At 38.7% G+C, this 21,925-nt stretch overlaps 1 protein-coding gene across 1 annotated transcript in view; it reads right to left on the reverse strand.

Moving 5' to 3' along the window:
* The window catches only part of LOC139962845 (serine-protein kinase ATM-like), a 62,713-nt gene that overhangs the window by 2,688 nt on the left and 38,100 nt on the right, over window positions 1-21,925 (reverse strand). Inside the window, exons 38-58 of the mRNA XM_071963215.1 lie at window positions 21,625-21,793; window positions 20,847-20,943; window positions 19,947-20,084; window positions 18,650-18,835; window positions 17,350-17,455; window positions 15,932-16,083; window positions 15,533-15,751; window positions 14,550-14,769; window positions 13,536-13,709; window positions 12,548-12,670; window positions 11,800-12,002; window positions 10,741-10,951; window positions 9,889-10,002; window positions 9,336-9,494; window positions 8,405-8,546; window positions 7,344-7,564; window positions 6,348-6,464; window positions 5,251-5,409; window positions 2,057-2,225; window positions 1,318-1,404; window positions 683-797 (exon numbers count right to left, since the gene is read on the reverse strand). Of these exons, the coding sequence (XP_071819316.1) occupies window positions 683-797; window positions 1,318-1,404; window positions 2,057-2,225; window positions 5,251-5,409; window positions 6,348-6,464; window positions 7,344-7,564; window positions 8,405-8,546; window positions 9,336-9,494; window positions 9,889-10,002; window positions 10,741-10,951; window positions 11,800-12,002; window positions 12,548-12,670; window positions 13,536-13,709; window positions 14,550-14,769; window positions 15,533-15,751; window positions 15,932-16,083; window positions 17,350-17,455; window positions 18,650-18,835; window positions 19,947-20,084; window positions 20,847-20,943; window positions 21,625-21,793 (3,281 nt within the window). The remainder of the gene's footprint in view (window positions 1-682; window positions 798-1,317; window positions 1,405-2,056; window positions 2,226-5,250; window positions 5,410-6,347; window positions 6,465-7,343; window positions 7,565-8,404; window positions 8,547-9,335; window positions 9,495-9,888; window positions 10,003-10,740; window positions 10,952-11,799; window positions 12,003-12,547; window positions 12,671-13,535; window positions 13,710-14,549; window positions 14,770-15,532; window positions 15,752-15,931; window positions 16,084-17,349; window positions 17,456-18,649; window positions 18,836-19,946; window positions 20,085-20,846; window positions 20,944-21,624; window positions 21,794-21,925) is intronic.

Consider the following 21,925-nt stretch of genomic DNA (forward strand, 5'->3'; position numbering starts at 1 on the left):
GCAACAGATGTACTAGAGAAACTTATGTAGATGCAATACTATCATACAACAGAGTTGTGAGGAAATGTGGAACAAAGTTATTTGCATGATCTCATGATACTTTATCAGTAGCTTGGAAGTGGATGTGGATGTCGTGTCAATTGAGTTGCGGAGTTTGTTCCAGTCTTTCACCGAGTTTTGCGGCATTCTAGAAGAATTTGTTTCCGCTCTGCTATTGTGGAGAGGATATGAACAAGTGCAATTACACTGTACTCCACACTGCTTAAAATAATATTATAATTTATGTATTATTTATGTATTATAATAATAATTATATATATTATATATATATATTATAATATATTTTATATTATGAATTAATATATTATTATAATATATTATATAATACATGAGTTTTAGTGGGCATCCATTGGTGTCAAGTACTGCAAATTGTTGCCCGACACATTTCATTATGTGTGTCAACCAATCTTTTACGTCCCAAGTAAATGAAGAATCCTTATGGTTTGATCATTTTGTTGCTGTGGTCTGCATAGAATTCAGGATGCTTATTCCAGTTTGATGGGCGCTGTGGGGGTGGAGAACGTGATTTGACAAGAAAATCAGCAACATGGCCACTTTTGACAATTTGTCACGTTTTGGCAAAATTGAGTGGAATAAGACACCGCGTGGATCAAGCATTTACCTACGAAAAACACCCTCGACCCCTGCAACACCCATACCGTCCACCAAATCTCTCGTCAGTCGAAAGGGAATCGTCTCTGGGGTGGGTAGGATCCTGCCTTGCTCGAATGCCACGCCTGAAAAATAGAGAAAAAAAACAAAGATATACTTCCAAAGAATTCCAGTTCTGTTTGTATTAATGAACTGATAGCATCTCATCATCTCACGTGAGCTTAATGCATGGCAAGAGCACACACCAGTAACAGCTATCTGTTATGTGCTCATGACAAACATTTCTTGTACAAATACAATTGACCCACCAAGTATTTTCAGCAACTCACCTTTCAGGTTGCAACCCACAATTTGCGGACCACTGGGCTACAATATCTTTTTATAGTACTACCCTACAGTGGACATATATATATATATACAGACAGGTTGCGCTGTTGCCATTAGCAACCATTTATTCTGTAGTCATGGTAATATACATATACGTAACACATCGCCATTATACAATATTACCCGCAGTCTTAAGACTGCCGCAAATTTGTTGCTGAAAGTTGGTGTCACTTCACATCAAAGCAAACCAGAGAAGAAGAAGAAGAAAAAAGGGTTAAAAGTATATTTTGACACAAAAACGGAGAGCGAATAGAATACCGAGATCGATGTGGACCAGTTCGGCGCTGTTGCAGTCGATCAGAATGTTTTGGACGTGTCGATCTCCCAGGCCTACCACGTACCCAACTGAAGGAGCGAGAAGTGGAGAGAGAGAGAGGTGGAGAGAGAGATGTAAAAGCGTTTGCAGGAAATGGTAAACAGTTAATAATTGTCTGAAAAACACAAATACGATATCTTCTTTTTCTATTTTGTCAATTTTTTCAACTAGCAGTTCTCAACTAGTTCTCGGTAAGCTCTCTGACATCGACTGAGCAACGATGGGCAGGACAGGCTGCTTAAGTCTCAGGCCTTAAGTGTCCACTAATCCAGTAAGTGCAAGATTATGGGTCAACTTTCTCTCGAGTTGGACTGAAATATTTTACAGGATGGATGTGGCATTGGCTGTCTGCTGAGATCCTGCTTCAAGGCTTGCTAAATGGCACTGATATAATGCAACACAACAACACAATCCCAAATTAAAGGGCATGAAAACACTGAATAATATCACGGACCCACTGAGGGAAAATTGTCATTTAACTTGCACATAACTTGCACTTCAGATTATTGATCTCTTAATTCTCATTCTCAAATTAAATTAATTAATGAAAAATTATAATCCAATTGCACAGATGAAGTTTTTGCACGACAATTTCTCGTCATAGCAATTCTCTGACATTATTTATAAACACCAAACAAATATTGGGCATCTTCTTCAGCTATCGGAACCCTGCAAACATACCTATTGAACATGTTGCGGCGCTTCTGCTGTAGGCTAGTCTCTTTTCAAACCAGACAGCTGGTTCCAGAAACTTCTCAAAGAAGAAATGCCTGAAGACCGGCTTGAAGTGACCGCTGCAGACTTTGAGGAATGTTCGATATCGAGAGTTGCCATCGCCAGAGTGCGAATCCTGTAAAAATAACAGGTTAAAACAGATATCATTCAATGCATGTTCAACACATGGCTTGGGAAAATTTAAACATAAAAGGGGGGGGGGTAACCAGTTCCAATGCATGGTTGATATTTGGATGAATTTGTCTTCAAATATGGACCTATTATAGCAGTTTTATTGCCTGGTTGATAATAAAATGGGCCGCTTTATCATGTAGGCATGTTCTGGGAACAATTAAAAAAATCATGAATTCGGCCAAAAATTGAAAAAATCATAAGGCTATACCCTTACAAAAATGTCCAATTTCGACCAAAAATTGACTTTTTCCAATTTCTATCAGGATGGATTATATCCATTCCCGAAAGCTGATATCTGTTGTCTAATCGATATAAATCGGTTTATTAAGCTTCATTTTTCATAAAAATGACATTTGAATATTCCGATCAATATTGGATGAATTTTTCTTCAAATATGGACCTATTATAGCAGTTTTATTGCCTGGTTGATAATAAAATGGGCCGCTTTATCATGTAGGCATGTTCTGGGAACAATTTAAAAAATCATAAATTCGGTCAGAAATTGAAAAAATCATAAGGCTATACCCTTACAAAAATGTCAAATTTGGACCAAAAATTGACTTTTTCCAATTTCAATCAGGATGGATTATATCGATTCCCGACAGCTGATATCTGTTGTCTAATCGATATAAATCGGTTTATTAAGCTTCATTTTTCATAAAAATGACATTTGAATATTCAGATCAATATTGGATGAATTTTTCTTCAAATGTGGACCTATTATAGCAGTTTTATTGCCTGGTTGATAATAAAATGGGCCGCTTTATCATGTAGGCATGTTCTGGGAACATTAAAAAAATCATAAATTCGGCCAAAAATTGAAAAAATCATAAGGCTATACCCTTACAAAAATGTCAAATTTGGACCAAAAATTGACTTTTTCCAATTTCTATCAGGATGGATTATATCCATTCCCGAAAGATGATATCTGTTGTCTAATCGATATAAATCGGTTTATTAAGCTTCATTTTTCATAAAAATGACATTTGAATATTCCGATCAATATTGGATGAATTTTTCTTCAAATATGGACCTATTATAGCAGTTTTATTACCTGGTTGATAATAAAATGGGCCGCTTTATGTTCTGGGAACAATTAAAAAAATCATAAATTCGGTCAGAAATTGAAAAAATCATAAGGCTATACCCTTACAAAAATGTCAAATTTGGACCAAAAATTGACTTTTTCCAATTTCAATCAGGATGGATTATATCGATTCCCGATAGCTGATATCTGTTGTCTAATCGATATAAATCGGTTTATTAAGCTTCATTTTTCATAAAAATGACATTTGAATATTCCGATCAATATAGGATGAATTTGTCTTCAAATATGGACCTATTATAGCAGTTCTATTGCCTGGTTGATAATAAAATGGGCCGCTTTATCATGCAGGCATGTTCTGGGAACAATTAAAAAAATCATAAATTCGGCCAAAAATTGAAAAAATCATAAGGCTATACCCTTACAAAAATGTCAAATTTGGACCAAAAATTGACTTTTTCCAATTTCTATCAGGATGGATTATATCCATTCCCGAAAGCTGATATCTGTTGTCTAATCGATATAAATCGGTTTATTAAGCTTCATTTTTCATAAAAATGACATTTGAATATTCCGATCAATATTGGATGAATTTTTCTTCAAATATGGACCTATTATAGCAGTTTTATTGCCTGGTTGATAATAAAATGGGCCGCTTTCTCATGTAGGCATGTTCTGGGAACAATTAAAAAAATCATAAATTCGGCCAAAAATTGAAAAAATCATAAGGCTATATATACCCTTACAAAAATGTCAAATTTGGACCAAAAATTGACTTTTTCCAATTTCAATCAGGATGGATTATATCCATTCCCGATAGCTGATATCTGTTGTCTAATCGATATAAATCGGTTTATTAAGCTTCATTTTTCATAAAAATGACATTTGAATATTCTGATCAATATAGGATGAATTTTTCTTCAAATATGGACCTATTATAGCAGTTTTATTGCCTGGTTGATAATAAAATGGGCCGCTTTATCATGTAGGCATGTTCTGGGAACAAATAAAAAAATCATAAATTCGACCAAAAATTGAAAAAACCACAAGGCAATACCCTTACAAAAATGTCAAATTTCGACCAAAAATTGACTTTTTCCAATTTCTATCAGGGTGGATTATATCGATTCCCGATAGCTCATATCTGTTGTCTTATCGATATAAATCGGTTAATTAAGCTTCAGAATTCGACCAAAAATTGAAAAAATCATAAGGCTATACCCTTAGAAAAATGTCAAATTTCGACCAAACCTTGACTTTTTCCAATTTCAATCAGGATGGATTATATCCATTCCCGATAGCTGATATCTGTTGTCTAATCGATATAAATCGGTTTATTAAGCTTCATTTTTCATAAAAATGACATTTGAATATTCAGATCAATATTGGATGAATTTTTCTTCAAATATGGACCTATTATAGCAGTTTAATTGCCTGGTTGATAATAAAATGGGCCGCTTTATCATGTAGGCATGTTCTGAGAACAATTAAAAAAATCATAAATTCGGCTAATAATGCATCAGTTATGAATGCGAGAAACATTACTTACGGCTCTCAATCGGTCCCTTGCAAAATCTCTTTGAAACAAACTAATAACTTTTACCAGGTACGTCATATATTTCACTAAAAAAAATAAAAAAATGTAAATTGTTAGCAAAACAAGTGTATACTTGTGTATGTGTATGTGCTTAAAAAGCTACTCAAGTGCCAGCATTTGGCATCTGAGCACCTTCAAAAATCGAAAATTTTCTCAAAGGGGAGGGGGACACCTTAGACCCCTCCCCGAGGACGGCGATCAGTATACCCGGCACTCAGAAAATCCTGGGCACATCCCTGAAAGCTGTATTTATGAATGTGTTGCAATTGGTATGATATATATCTATCTATAATGGACCGCACAATATAGTTTGCACAAAGATACCTGCATAAGTCTCCTGCACTGGAGAGATGTTTTGTCGTCTGGACGGTATCTCTTGTGAGCCCCAAAGTCCGTCTTCTGGTTGCCGAGCAGATACAACCCTAGCGGTACAGTGCCTTCGCACCATTCTAAAATACCACTTCTTTGGGAAAGTGGCACTACCTGCATCAGAAAAATAAATAAAATTTTGATAAATGAACATCTGGTGGCTGAAATTATTAATTTAACTTGGGCAAAACTTAATAAAAAAAATAGTTCAAGATATGATGTATTTGATTATACAGGTCAAAACAGATCATAATTGCTTCTAGTGTATTGTAAAGCTGATTCTGTTAGTACGAATAATTCTAATTGGACAAAGACAAATGCATGAATATTCAGCAGTCCTTTGTAAATGTCTTTTTTAATAATATAGAACGAACGATGCTTTCTCCCTTTCTGTATAAATATGCAACTTCCTTAGGACAGAACATTTAAGGCTGTACACAGGCCACTTAAAGGATGTGAAGACTCGCGCAAAAAGAAACGTCTAATGCCGGTAATCTGACCTAGTTTCGAATGAGGTGTAACAGAAGTGTTAGACACCACAATCGATCCCAGAAAATACACACACAGCTTGCTACCGTCGGTAATTAGACACTAGTGTACAGTGAGTACATACAGCTACGGTCAATACCCACAACACAGTGTATAAACCATACAACATGGACATCTCAGGTCCAGCTAAAGATAACAAGTTATCACGTTTCATTACTATCTGCATTTTATAGCGACACAAACAAAACGTCACTTGCAAGCAACAGAAAGTTAACTTTTTCAGATGGCCGCACACGGTTTGAAGCAAGTCTTCAATGCCTTTAAGGCTGTACACTGAACACTTAAGGCTGCACACAGAACACCTACTAAATAGTAATGGTGTGGCACGGTGTACAACTGTCCAATTTCAACCCAACGTAAACAACAAAAGAACTCGCAGGGAAAATTACTTTTGCATGTGACCTAAACCAGCAAATGCCATTAAACGGAACACAGTCGCTGCGTGCCCTCATCATTTGGTCAGTGTGGAGGGTTGGGGGAGGGGGTGGGGGAGGGAGACTCACCTTGTATCTCCGGATGTGAAGCTGCCTCTGTCTGGTCTCCGGGTTCTGAGCTAGGAGATGGTTGACCAGACCGAACACCTGCTGCATCACCGCATCCTGACGAAGATCATCTTTACCCTAGTAGGAAAAGGAGTGAAGGGGGGGGGGGGGAGAGCGAGAAGGAGGAAAAGAGAGGGTGGTCAATACCTTGATGAGTAATTAATTCATTAATTAATAATGTGACACACAAACTTTAAAATAAGTCCAGTGATGTGGAAAAACAAAAGGTGGTTTAGAGGCATGCTAGAAATTCTCTTTGGTGCACCGTTAAGATTCCGCAACGAGAGGCAAGGCTGGGATGTACCTTGCTAAAAATTTCACCACGTTCATCTCAAATTTTTAACAGCCATGTCGGGGGCGGGTAAACTTGCAAGTGCCACTCTGGTCCCAACCGTCTTGTGGTGGGTAAGATATGCCAGTTGAAAAACTTGTACAACTTTGAAAGTTAACATTTGGTTGTGTGAATCAACGAGGAATGAGGAATTGTGGACAGACACCTTTGGTGACTGTCCACCACGGTGCTAACACGGAGCTATATTGCTGATTGTTCTATGATAATGACACAAAGAAAAAGATTATAACAATCAATCTAGTCATTTTGGTATTACCGCTTATAGAGAATGCTTTGTGGAGCAAAATGTTAATCGACTCTCTAATGAACGTACTCTCAGCTTTCAGGGGGCAATCACCTGCAAAAGGTTTTCTGTAACTAGGGTAACCAAAGGTCTGAAGGGCTCCAATGTCAATATTGTACCAAGGGTCCCACAGTCACGAATGGGCTTTTATAAGTTCTTGGCCTTTGCTCTCATTTCTGTTGTTCAATCATTCATTGTTATTCTCATCCAACGAAATTTGGGAAGGGCCCAGTGAGTAGAGGAGTAGAGGTTGTTACAAATTCATTAAATGCGAAGAGGAAGGTTACTTTATCTAGCTTTAAACACTAGCTTTAAATTTTACCTTGACAAGCTGTCTTCTGGTCACCCCATCTGATCCTATACACTTGATGATCTTTGGCAAATTGATGCCACCGGCCAGTTTAAAGGTCAATTCAAATTTCTGTATGGTAACAATGTTGCCATAGCGACAGTTTAGGTCCACTGGGATATCTACGGTAGCTACAGCTGTCTGCAAGTTTTTCAGCGTGCATATTTGAAGATTTGTAGGGAAATTGATTGGTTCTGATAACAAAAAATAAATAAATAAGTAAGAAAAATAGTGAAAAAGTAAGAAAAATGAACAGATGAAGGGCAATGAAAAAGAAGATTTGGAAAGCATCCCCAGGTAGCTACTAACTGTGAATTTGACTATTGATGGATGAATGCACAATGGTTCTGGACGAATCTAATAAATTCATGAATTATTCATAGGATTAAAGATCATTATGTAAATATTTGCTATAAATTGACGTAGAAGGTTTCTTAGTCCAGCAGAGATTTACTGTTCAGCCTCTCTGGGAAATAAATTCTGGATACCTTGGGAATAATCTCGGGAATATTTTCTACGTTAATGTACAATTTTGGAAAGTTTTTTAGCTCATTTTCAGCATGCTATTATATGGAGACAACACAGATGATCTTAACTCCATTACTCATATATAGCGAAGCAAAGCTGATTGTATTAATTTGTTTTCTTAATGTCACGTACATCATAAAGGACTTTAATATGTACATTATGACAGATGGCAACCTCAGTATTAAGATATTTGAAGACTATTATTCACACAAATATCATATGGGAATACTGTAGACTTCCACAGGGTAAATATGATAAGGGCTTGGACCCTCCAAATTGTAGAACCTTCTTCATTCAAATGCCATCAACACCGTTTACCCAATTAGCAAATAAAAATTATAAGACCAGGGATACATTAACACTTTTGGCATGTGTTTTCTCTACCATTTGTTTACTTAATTATTCTTTTGAGGAATATTTGACATCTGCAAAATGTTACTTCATTAAAGCTATAAATTCCACTGGCTTAAAAACAAAAGAGGTATAAAATCTATCTCCCTGCTTACTAGTGACTTTCTTAAACTGTGACACGTCCCATTCGGCGAGTTCGATGTACGCATCCGAGAGCTTCTCCATGTCTCTGATGATACGATCCGTCATCCCGGATCGCAAACGTTCCACCATCGACGCAGCGGCCTGCATGCGATCCTGTGAGAGGCAAATAATCGAATGAGATTACAGCATGGAGAGAGAAGACTAGAAGTGGACAAAACTACTTGAAAAATATACAAAAACATACATCGTTTCATTCCTACAAGATAACACCATTTTTGTGGGGGTATTGTAAAGTCTGTTCAGATACCATGAAAACAAAATAAAATAAAACTGTTAGCAAATTGCTTATCCACTAGAGAGCCTGTGTAATAGAATGTGTAAAAGTAAGTTGGCCTGACGTTTCGATCCTAGCAGGATCTTCTTCAAAGGCTAAATGACAAGTAACAGTAACAGAAGGGACAAAACATGCACAGAATACAGACATGTTAATGAGCATGGTGAACACAAAGAGATAGATGTAAGGGGATTAGTAGACAAGGGATGGAGAGAAGAAAGAAAGAATCCAACAGGGGAAGAGGAGAGGTAGAAGATTAACAGTGGAGGGACAAAGAGAGGATTAAGGGAAGGGGGTAGATAGAAAGGTGTGGAGGAAAAAGATACCATGAAGTTATAGTTAGGGTTAGAAACCTTGCAAAATTTTGCCAAAATTACGGGCAATTTCCCGCTGTCGTTCACGAAGAAGACAATCGAGGCAACTGATAAGTAAGGGTACACTCTGCTGTTTTATTAACACTTCTCAGGTTTTCAATTTTTTTTTAATATCTTTTTTAACCTAGTGAATTCCTACAGGGACCATGAGTTTTATTCCCCACAAACCCGAATCGGATGGTCCACAAATGGTTTTACCATCCTCACAGATAAGTGAAAATAACGTGTACAAACCTGGTCGGCGTGGGAGGCGTCCGAGACCTGCGGTGCGTTCCGCGATAACCGTCCCGCTTTCTTGTTGTACGCTATCATGACATCTTTGTTGGCGTTGGCGAGGGCCAGAATGATTGGGAGGGTATGGTAGGGGTGATCATGTGCTGTCTTTTCAATTAACTGCGAGACACAAGTTAGACAAAAAAAAATGTACATATTTCAAGGTGAACTTTATGGAATGCCAAAAGGGTCAGAATATAAGGCTGGTCTAGAAGGAAGAGTTAAAAAAAACAATATTCCTGAACTTCTGGGTCGCAGACCCGCTAGGGACTCTGTGATACGTTATCGAGGGTCTGTGTAAAGCAAAGGGGTCTGAAAGAGGGGCGGGAGGAGGGGGGACGGGGTGTTGGGGTCCATGAAAATCTCAGGATTTATATAAACGTCAAGATGTTCGAAACAAAGTCCGAGCGTGAGAATGAGTGCAGATGGACTCTGCTAGAATATGAGAACAGAGTGTGGACTTGCTGAAAGTCTTTACACCCTAGTACACTGATATAGCAAGCAACCAACCAACCTGTTGTAGAATGCTGTGGAAGATTTCTTTGTCCTGTGTCTTTGTGGTCATTCTGGCAGCCAGTTGGTATAACATCGGTAAAAATTTACTACTGGGCAGCTCCTTGATATAGTTCTGCAAATATTCAAGAGATTCAAAAAAATTGAAAAAAAATTGACATAGAAAAAACATTTCCTTTCATTTTTGCAACCCTGGGGAAAAACAAGGGAGGGATCACAAAATCTGTGTTTTGTATGTGAGATATCTCCCCACTGTACGTTGGTATTTTGACTCTTTGGTCACACATTACCACAGGTTAATTTTTGTCCCTGGGGGTAAAAAGTGTTGAAATCCCCAGAACAGTCACAGGAATCTGTGACAACCTTTGGCCAGGAATCCAACATGTGAAAATGTGTGCAAAATAAACTAGCAAGGTTTTCTGTGATACAGAAGTATCCAAGTTGGCTATGTATTATATTATTCTTGGCTTGGATTGTTTCACATTTGTCATAGGTAGAGAAACACATTTCACACTTTACACACTTTTTCACACTATGTCCGACATATTTAAGGCACACATGAAAACATGTGATTTTACCTGTGAAATTGGTACCAAACACACAGGTTTACCAAGCCTGTCTTTGCATGTATTTCCTGTTTTGTTTTACACGTGATCACAGGTGAAAAAGTTTGTATTTCCTGACACAAAAAATACAGTGTTTTGTGTGTATTTCCTGTTTTGTTTTATACATGATCACAGGTGAAAAAGTTTGTATTTCCTGACACAGAAAATTCAGAGTTTTGTGTGTATTTCCTGTTTTGTTTTACAAGTGATCACAAGTCTCTCTTTGGTAGTAAAGTTCACCATCATACCTGTAGTAACGAGTTAACACTCTCCTCGGTCGGGTTGTTGAACCAGAGGGAACACAGCCTGAATACAGGAATGTCGAGCTCAGCGGAGCTGGCCTTCAGGTACTTCAGGTAACACTCTGCGGAGGAGTTGAGGTAACGAGATCTGTCCTGGAGTAAGGATTCCATCTCGCTCTGGTCAAGTTCTCCCTGCTTCTGCAAATTACGATAGTACCTGGAGAGGAGAAGTAGTCAACGAGTTAAATCTGACGGTGTTACACGTGAGATGAAACGCAGGAAGGGTGAATGTGTTTAAAAGTACCAAAACTCAACTTCTCTATGACTTGTTGTTCAATCTCTAGCGATTTAAGCCTGCCTCTGTAAACAATCGAAATGTCAGCCCTCTAACCTTTATCCATAAAAGAGATTTTCAGCTACAGAATTCAGTATAAACTACTTCTTTTCACCTTTTGTGCTCATCATCTGGAAGAGCCTGTGTACCTGTCACAACTTCTCTTGCCATATATTCCAACTTGCACACTTCGTTCCTCCAACAAACTGTATTTAACTGTTCCTAAACCACACTTGAAGACCTATGGTCACAGAAGCTTCGAATACTCTGGCTCTTATCTCTGGAACAATTTACCAGATCACATTCGCACATGCTCTAAACTTTCTACATTCAAAAGTCTACTTAAAACCAATCTTTTCACTTGTTATTTTGAAAATTAATCTGCTTTCTTTGTAAAGTTCCTTGAGCAGTGATTTTTGTCTACTGATTTGGCACTATAAAAGTCTCATTTATTGTTATTATTATTATTTTTAAATTTGACATACATTACACACCGGTACGTAACGTAACTTTCCTGCTCATATAGGCAGAAATGCCAAAAGTTGTGTTCTACACTCAATGATTCCATTCCATTTCCTGACAAAAAAAGGTGATTTGGAAGATGTAAACACTGCCTATCACACTCGAGGGGTCTAAGCACTTAAACAATCTTGTATTTAAATTTCCATCGTTTTTTATTATTACTTTAACAAAAGAGGAAAAAAAAACCCGTTGTTTTTTCTGGTTGAAACCTTGTTTTGAGATCCCCCATGACAGTGAGCTGTTCTACGTTGCTCTGATACTTGGTCAAGATGCCTTTCTTGGATTCAAACTCTGGCGATTTCATGTAGTTCACAATGTGCTGGTACTGTGCGTCCGCAAACCTGGCCAGGGTAAGGTAAGCCGTCATGGAGGTACTGCTTGTACTGGAGGCAGCTTCACAGATATCGACGGCCTACAAATTGTGTAGGAGACAAGTTAGCAACAGTTGGGATTGTCGGGGGGGGGGGGAGTGAGAAGGGGAGGTAACAAATAGGGGGAGGAGAATGTCATTTTAGGTATTAAATCTTGGGTGTTGGACTAGACAACTAGAGGCAATTTCTCAGACATCAAGGGCCTACAAGATGTGTGAGAGACCCATTACCACAGCTGAGATTGTTCAGGGGGTGGGGTGAGGGTGACAAGTGGGGAAAGGTAGTGCCATTTTAGAAAATATTATATTACTATTTACTCCTAAATATATATATGTAGAGGTGAGGAGAGTGGGGGAGGGGGTAATTTAAGAACATTATTATATTACTACTAATAATCCTGGATATATATGTTTAAGTTTTGGACCTTGATCAAAAGAACTGGCGACAACTTCACAGATACATATTTATAAGTTCAGGATGTGGTAAATTATCGTGCAGAACGTTAAAATTGACAAATTTATTACAGGACAAACTAATATAATAAACCTTTTTATGTACCAAATGTTGTTTATAAGCTAATAAATACCTTTTCTAGGTAATTCTCAATGATGATATGCGGGCTCTCGGTTCTAGACTCTGCCAACCATTTTCCGTAAAGTGTTAAAGCCTCTGGATAGAGCTGCTTGTAGGTCTCGTGCCGAGCCGAAAGCTGTTCGGGGGGAATTTTTTGAAGCAAAAAAGGACAAAATCAGCAACATTTCTATTAAACATTCCATTTCATCCAGGAGTAAAATTTATACACATATTTATACAAAAAGTGTGCGAATCAGAATCTTTTCCCCCTCGATTGCCAGACTAACTCCAAACATTCGAGGACTTTCAAGATTTATCAACGAGGTTTCTCCTGTTCTATGTTCTTCCAGCCTTTATCCGTTTTCCAGACCGCTGAGTAAGTACAGGTAAGGACACTAAAGTACAGGAAAGTACAGGTAAGGACACTAAAGTACAGGAAAGTACAGGTAAGGACACTAAAGTACACTTATGTACAGGTAAGGACACTAAAGTACAGGAAAGTACAGGTAAGGACACTTAAGTACAGGTAAGGACACTAAAGTACAGGAAAGTACAGTTAAGGACACTAAAGTACAGGAAAGTACGGGTAAGGACACTTAAGTACAGGAAAGTACACTAAAGTACAGGTAGTACACTAAAGTACAGGAAAGTATACTAAAGTACAGGAAAGTACAGGTAAGGACACTTCAGTACAAGAAAGTACAGGTAAGGACACTAAAGTACAAGAAAGTACAGGTAAGGACACTAAAGTACAGGTAAGTACAAGAAAGTACAGGTAAGTACACTAAAGTACAGGAAAGTACAGGTAATAAGTACTCATAGGTATGCTAGTACAAGAATATGAGAACAGACTCACTAAAAGTCTGGTGTTTGTCACAAAAAAAAAATTCTCATCAACAACACAATTTCTTTAACATATTTTATCAAAGCATCATAAAAATATTCAGAACAGAATTATGTTTTGTTTTTACTGTTGCATTTGTGGTGGCAACCTACTGTACCTTTGACAATTTGTCGATGAGTGCTCTGATGAGGTGCAGGGCGGTGGAAGTCTCCGACTTAGCCCAGAACATTTCCGCTTCTAACAGCCACCTGTTCCACTGGAGGTTACCGGGGCTGTCTGACCCGAGAGAACTTTCAAAACTTTTCATGACTTTAAGAGACTCTTCTGCTATCTAGGAAGCAAAGAACAAAAAAAAAGACAAATGAAAAGAACTATTCTACTCAATTTAATCTATATTGTGTAGATTAAAAAGATAGTAGGTTTTTGTAGGTACTTTAAGCACGATTTCAGGCTTTAATTCACAACTTCAAAATGACATGTCAGTTTATGTTCTATGGGCAGCCATTTATGCTGAAAATATATATATGTCAACTGTGAAATCCAAATATTGTTGTCAAAAATATTAAATGCAATACATCAAATTGCAACTCGAAGATCAAACAACAAACGAAACAAAACAAATTGGTCAGATTCCAATTAACAACCGACGATTTGTCTATGCCCAACCCTAAAGTAGGTCGCAAAATATTGTCAGGGTTGGTTGCGGGCCTTTACCAAATGTAGGAAAATTTAATCACAGTTCTAGGAACTTGCGTGCTGATAATCCAAAGTCCTAGCTATTTTTTAATGCATCTGAGCATTACTCTGAGGAGTGGGGGACCTCAACATCTGACTAGTCAAAGTTAAGTGCTTAATCAACAACAAACAAAAGGATGTGAATTTTTCCCATTCCAATTAACAACCGATAATTTGTCTATGCCCAACCCAGAGGTGGGTCACAAAACATTTTAACCGAGGCAGGCCTTTTTCAAGAATTTATCTTCAGTTCTTGGAGCTAGCATGCCAATGTCCAATGTCCTAACTATTTTTGTATGCTTGCTGAGAATTACTCTGAGGAGTGGGGTTCTGTGTTGTCGTGCCTCAGTCCTCACTGAAGTACCTGGGTAGATGGCCAAAATTTTTGGACCGCTGGTCTATGCCCGAAGATCAAAAAGGGATTTTGCTTCATTACCTGGAATCTTTTGGCATTGGTGGCAGCTTTTGCATACATTATTAAATGATTAGTGAGACCGTGATCCATGGCTGGCTTCTCCGTCTCTGGGGACTGGTTAGAGAGCAATCTTAGACCACTGAGGCGGAGTTTGAAAGTCATCTCGGTGATGTCAAAAGATGTCTCAATGGATCGCTGATGATCGTTCCACCTTGATAGGACGTCATCCAGAGGTTCTTGGCTATTTTGAGAGTAGAAAGACATCAATTTTTATAAATAATTACAGATATGGTCAGATAGGGAAGGAAATGCTGTACTGACAGCAGAAACAGTTTCTCAGCTTTATCTGGTAGAAACGGCGGGATATTCGTACTGTCAGTACAAGTGCTTTGAAAAACCATGACGTGATAGTAAAATATATAGAAAAATTGTCCCAAACTGGGGTGCCCTATTTTGATCGGGTGAAATGGTACAAGTGTTTTAAGTGATCAGTTGAGACTTATAGTGGGGGAGATATCACCACATAGCTACCAACACCTTTAATCCCTCCTTCCCCATCAATCTATCCCTAAATCCCTCACAGAATCCCTCCCTCCCTAAATCCCTCCCTCAATCCCTCACAGAATCCCTCAATCCCTGCCTCAATCCCTCCCTCTATCCCTCACAGAATCTGTCCTTCATAACCTTACAGAATCCCTTTATTCCTCACAGAATCCCTTCCTCAATCCCTCCCTTAATCCCTCACAGGATCCCTCAATCCCCTTCAATCCCTGACAGTATCCCTCAATCCCCCCTCAATCCCTCAACCCCTTAATCCCTCTCTCAATCCCTCACAGAACCCCATAATCCCTCCCTCAATCCCTCCCTCAATACCTCCCTCAATCCATCCCTCAATCCCTCCCCTCCCATCCCACACCTTTCCCCACCAATTCCTTAATACTCATAGGAAGTGAAACGCCACAGGTTTTGTAGCAAGAAATTGGTTTAAAGATAGAAAGAAATACCCAAACGCGAGGGCCTGTACTTCGTGCATCTCCTTGAGAGCTTGAAGCTGATCCAGGAGAGGATATACACTGTGAATGCTCTCAAGGCTGGCGTGATGCAGACTCTCAGCCACGATACCGTGGCCTCTCTCCAGAGCGTCTTCGCACGTCTGCTCGTCCTTGTCACGGATCGCAGACAGGGCACCGTAAAGACAGTTGTGAAACCCAGAAAAGTCTTGACTAGGAAAAGGAGAAGGAGAAGAACAACAAGAAAGATATAACAGATAGCATGTTTTTCGAATGTGTGCATCGTAGTTATTTAGCTTAAAGAAAATTCTTTCTCTCAAGATGCAAAAAAAAAGCGTGGGGGAAAAACAGGGATGTAAATAAATTACAGGAAAAAAAGCAGAAAAAAGGCACCTGGCTTGTTCTGGTAAGTCCCAGATACCATTCCTCCAAGCTGCCTCATACTGAGCCTCTGCTAGCCCTGTATCCCTCTCCCTGGTAGCATCCATCTCGACACCCTTCAAGTACGTCTGAAGGACGTGATTCAATCCAGCATTTTGTAAGGCCTGAAAAAAGTCAAATGAGATACGGTAAGGTAAACTTATATCTTACCATTTCTATTCATGTTTCTGTATTCATTTGATAGAAGACAAACACACATGCGGTTGCTTTATAAATAAATCATTTAACTGACCCCTGCTACTGATACAAACATAACACAGACTTGCTAAAGAATTTATTAAAGACACCAAATATAAACACGATTAAATGAAGTGATTGGCTTGAAAGTGGTCAAATGGATGGGTTTGCAGAAAGAGCAGATTGTCAGCTTTATATATAGTGTGAAAAAGAAAAGATGCAGCAGCTGCAATATCCTGCTCAGCTAAGATGCAATATCCTGCTCAGCTAAGATGCAGCAGCTGCAATATCCTGCTCAGCTAAGATGAAGCAGCTGTAATATCCTGTTCAGCTAAGATGGAGCAGCTGCAATATCCTGCTCAGGTAAGATGCAGCAGCTGCAATATCCTGCTCAGCTAAGATGGAGCAACTGTAATATCCTGCTCAGCTAAGATGGAGCAGCTGCAATATCCTGCTCAGCTAAGATGCATCAGCTGCAATAGTCTGCTCAACTAAGATACAGCAGCTGCATTATCCTGCTCAGCTAAGATGCTGCAATATCCTGCTCAGCTAAGATGCAGCAGCTGCAATATCCTGCTCAGCTAAGATGCTGTAGCTGCAATATCCTGCTCAGATAAGATGCAGCATCTGCAATATCTTGCTCAGATAAGATGCAGCAGCTGCAATATCCTGCTCAGCTAAGATGCAGCAGCTGCAATATCCTGCTCAGGTAAGATGCAGCAGCTGCAATACTCTGCTCAGCTACAATGCAGCAGCTGCAAACATCTTGCTCAGCTAAGATGAATCAATATCAAATAATAGAGATTATTCCTGCAGATCAGCATGCAGTACCAATTGTGTGAAACTACAGAGCACAAATAGGTTTTACACTAGCCAGCCAGGTTGCATGATGCTGCAGCCCCCTCAGCATCCTATTTTTGACATGGTACCTTTGCATCTTTCTCTACCTCTTATCAAGTTGGTCATATCTTTTCATATAACTGCCAATAGAACAAGCCAAGTCAAGATATGCTTTGCCTAAAGCTATTAACCAATACTAACCCCTAAACTGTTTATAACATCATATATCTCTGAATAGTTTTATTGAATAACAGTTTGCTTCAAAATCTACTGGAACACTAAATACAAAGACTTTTTATTTGGGAGGGGGGAGGGGTTCAATACTAGTGCCTACATAAAGTCTCTACCCTTACCTGTAGGAGCCCAGCTTTGGACCCTTGCTCTCTCAGATCACTGTTCAGGAGGTCATATCCAGCTACAGCGCTAGTCCAGTCTCCTTCGTGCTCGTAGGTATGTATTCTGGAAAACAAATGAAAGTCAATTTTCTGGTTAAAAGTTAAACTTACCATTTGCTTATTTTTTGTTTGTAGTTTATATTATTATATGGCCTCACATTGACAGTGTCAATCTCTCATGTCACACACAGGACTGCAGTGTATATGATACTGCATTGAAACAAAAATTTAATTCAATACCAACTTTACATATCCTACAACACTAAGCATGAATATGCAATCTTCAAATTTCAGTTTCAGCTAGTTGGGACAACTTTCTGATACTTGTACCACTCTTATATGTTGTCATCTGATATCACGCTTGAATGAAAACATACACTAGACAGTACTGGTTGTTCAGCTATGATTACCCTTAAATACACCCCATACTCCCCCACTGCCCCCCCCTCTCAATATATTAAATCTAATTTTCTTGTAACATCTCATAATCAATGTCATCTCATAATGTCATCTCATAATCAACAATCAATGTCATATCATAAATCATCTCATAAATGTCTCTCTCATAATCAATAATGTCATCTCATAATCAATAATATCATCATAATCAATAATGTCATCTCATTCTCATAATCAATAATCAATGTCATATCATAAATCATCTCATAAATGTCTCTCTCATAATCAATAATGTCATCTCATAATCAATAATATCATCATAATCAATAATGTCATCTCATTCTCATAATCAATAATCAATGTCATATCATAAATCATCTCATAAATGTCTCTCGAATATCATCTCATAATCAATAATGTCATCTCATAATCAAAGTCATCTCATAATCAATAATGTTATCTCATAATCCATAATGTCATCTCATTCTCATAATCAACAATCAATGTCATATCATAAATCATCTCATAAAGGTCTCTTGAATGTCAGTCATCTCATAATCAATGTCATCTCATTAATCAATAATGTCATCTCATAATCAATAAGCAATGTCATCTGATAAGTCATCACATAAATGTCTCTCAAATGTCATCTCATAATCAATAATGTCATCTCATAATTAATAATGTCATCTCAAAATCAATCATGTCATCTCATTAATCAGTAATCAATAACATTTCATTAACCAGCATCTCATGTCACTCAATTGTCATCTCATCATCAATAACCAATGTCATCTCATAAATGTCTCTCAAATGTCATCTCATAATCAATAATCAATAATAATGTAGCCGGACCAACCTGGCTAGATGATCCGTCATTCGTGACACGCCACAGCCGTACAGCCCGTCGGGTTCTCCGATGCTGGTGTAGGCTTCCAGGAGTAGCCTCTGTACGTTAATCTCTGAGTTGGATGACAGGGTGTCTAAACTGTGCTGGCTTCCTCCCTGTGAGTCTCCACTGTCTGGGAGGTGTTCGTGTTGTGACCTGGAGAAGGCGAAAGTTATAAGACCCATTTTGTTTTTCAGAGATACCAAGTTAGACTTCTTTGATACCTGACATGAACTATAGTATTGTGTACATATGACTATACAGTTGACTACTTAAACCCTCACTGGCGAGAAATATTTGTGTTCATGCGTTTCCTACAAATAAAAAGTTAATTCTGTTGAATATGTATGTATTTTAGATCCTCCTACAAGCAGGAACTCGCGAAGAAGCCATCATTGGCTTAAAATCAAAGCCGCAAGCTGACCGAAGTCAGTCTCTTAGATTCATATTTAATGTCCATTATTATGAATTGTCAACAACTCTGTATCTCTGAATATGATCCATATATGCTACTAAGCTTTGTCTGAATTAATCATGAAAAATGTCTAGGCTGATATGATATCAATCTTTAGAGCCAAAACGGAAGCTCATTAGGGCAGTGGCAGACTGGGGGCATCAATTGGTAACGGATTAGTTGATCCAACACCCTGTGCTGACGCCATGAAACCGAGTGGGGCATCTGAGGATCGGAAATCTCTTGACTCTGGAACCTCAACCTTGCAATGCCTCTAGCTCCTCAATCCCCCCTGTGTGCCAGTTCTGAATTCGGTAAACCAAGGGGCAAAATCGACCCCTGGCTGACCAAAGGGGTAAACCAGGGGCAAAATCGACCCCTGGCTGATAAAGGGGTAAAACAGGGGCAAAATCGAGCCCTGGATGATCAAAGGCAATAACAGTTATAAATGACTTTCATTAACAATATATAAAATCACTTCAAAGTGTCATCCATCGAACACGAAGCTCCAACAAGGTTGTCACGAAAGAACCACACAGTACCGTACATGATTGGCTGTATTCCAAGACGACAGAATTACCCACTTTCATGACACTGTCATGTATGAAATAAGACCAGTTGTGCCCAGTGACACAGCCAAGGGTGAGGGAGGGGAGAGTCTAGGCCCCACCTAGAGAGAATTGGGGCCCCCTAAAGACAGGAGTCTAGCTACGCCCCTGGTTGTACTGATCCAGTTTTCAGTACAAGAGTGTCATCCATACATCACATAGTTATTATAAAACAGCGGAGAATAAATCGGTTACTGTCGCTTACCTTGTAACGTTGTACCATATTTCCGTGTACAACAGGCAGGTGAAGTGAGCTTTGCATAGCTGAGCTGCTTTAGCCAGAAGGAGATAATTCATGTCCAGCCAAAAGTTATTGTTCCATGGGTTACTCTTCTGTTGTCTCCTGTAAAGAGGAAAATACGGCATTTAATTTGTATTTAAAAAAAACCACTTTCTTAGGCATTGCCAAAGATGACACCCACACAGGTGAGACTCCTGTTGTAAAAATGGGGCATGTATTACTTAATCAGAGAATAATTGAGTCATCAAACTTGCGTAGCTGTTTCAAAGGCTCTCGTTGAATACTATAGTACCCATGTAGAAAAATTCTATACATCTTTAAACTTGGGTAGCAACTTGACCATTTTGTATAGCATTTTGCGACACGATACTGAATAAATTATTCACTGTTACTGCTCTATAGAATAAATTTACAATTTTAATAACTTCTCTCAACCAGAATCTGCTGTTTGGTTCCCTCGGCCAAGAAATGATTTAATAGGTAACACCACTACCTAAGGGCTAGACTCACTCAGGGCTTGACTTTTCTTTGTTTCCTTTGATTTTTTTTTGTTATTATCTATTGTTTCTTGTCAAGGGAGGGGGGGAGGGGACTGCTCGAATAAGCTACGCTTCATCAGTCCTCCTCCACCACCTTGTAAAAATGTTGTACTATTGTATGGTTTGCACTGTGGAAATAAACTCAAACTTGTTTGAGTCCAACCTTAGGTTGAGCTACCCAGTTTTAAAGTTGAGACCATAATTCTCCGTCCAAACTCTATTGTTATGTCATTTCTCATATATGAACTTCATGTGAAATAAATCGTATATTGTAACAGTTAGTGGTTAAGCCAAAAGAAGAATAAATCAAGGCAAAATCAATCACCCCGAGGTGGGTTTCTCTTGGGTGCGGAGATAGTGTACCACAGTCAAAAGAGTCTGGACGCATTTCTGTCCAACTTTAGGATCCAAATCTGCAGCATCTACAGAAACATGGATTTATGAAAGAAGAAAGAGAAAAGGGGGGGAAAAAAAGAAGAAGATGTCATTGAGTTCCTGAATCATCATAAAATTTAAACTGAATGCAAATATTTCAAAAACAAAAATTCACTGGTTAGTAAATCAAAGTGAAAATTATATTTCCAAATTTATCGACATTAATCTGTTTCTCTATATATAGTACTATAGATCACAAACTATGAGGTAGATGAAGAAAAACTTTTTTGGAATTAGTCCCCACTGACAATCCCACCCCCACCACATCCCCCTGACAATCCCCACCCCCCACTGACAATCCCTCGGCCCATGTCCCCACTAACAACTCGCCCCCACCACATCCCCACTGACAATTCCCCACCACATCTCCACAGACAATCCCCCGCCACCCCACCACATCCCCAGTGCAAAAGAAATTTACTGGTAGATATGGTGGGGTTGTGTACATTGTTGCTCCAAAACCCTTCAAAACATTTGTACTTAGCATATGAAGACATTGTATAATAACTGGTGTCTCCCAATTACATAAACAGGATGAATAAGTGAAAGTTCATGGAATTGAGTGTCTCCAGACTAGGTTTTAATAGTGGGTCCTTTTTTACCTAATGGACTTTTGTGAAAATTCGCAGTACAAAATTTAACCCATAATTATTTTTAAAAAGTCCCACCTTTTCTCAAGAGAGGCGACTGAGCGCGACTAGTCTTTGTTTCGCTGGTGTCGCAGACTCTACTCAGGAGGCCTCCTATCTGAGACGAGAGGACAGCGGACCTTGCTTCATCTCCGGACAGGAGGATGTCGTGGATGAGATAAGGCAAAACGGACTCAGCAAAAGCAGCCTGGAAGGAAAGCAAAAATATGTCATCCGTGAAGAGTATAAAATTGCTGCAAAATAGCATCTTTTATTATTAAAGGATTTATTCAAAGGTTTATTAAACAGTCCCTGTATTAAACTAGGCTACTCTGTCACA

The sequence above is a fragment of the Apostichopus japonicus genome, chromosome 21, assembly GCF_037975245.1.
Source record: "Apostichopus japonicus isolate 1M-3 chromosome 21, ASM3797524v1, whole genome shotgun sequence".
Taxonomy (NCBI): domain Eukaryota; kingdom Metazoa; phylum Echinodermata; class Holothuroidea; order Aspidochirotida; family Stichopodidae; genus Apostichopus; species Apostichopus japonicus.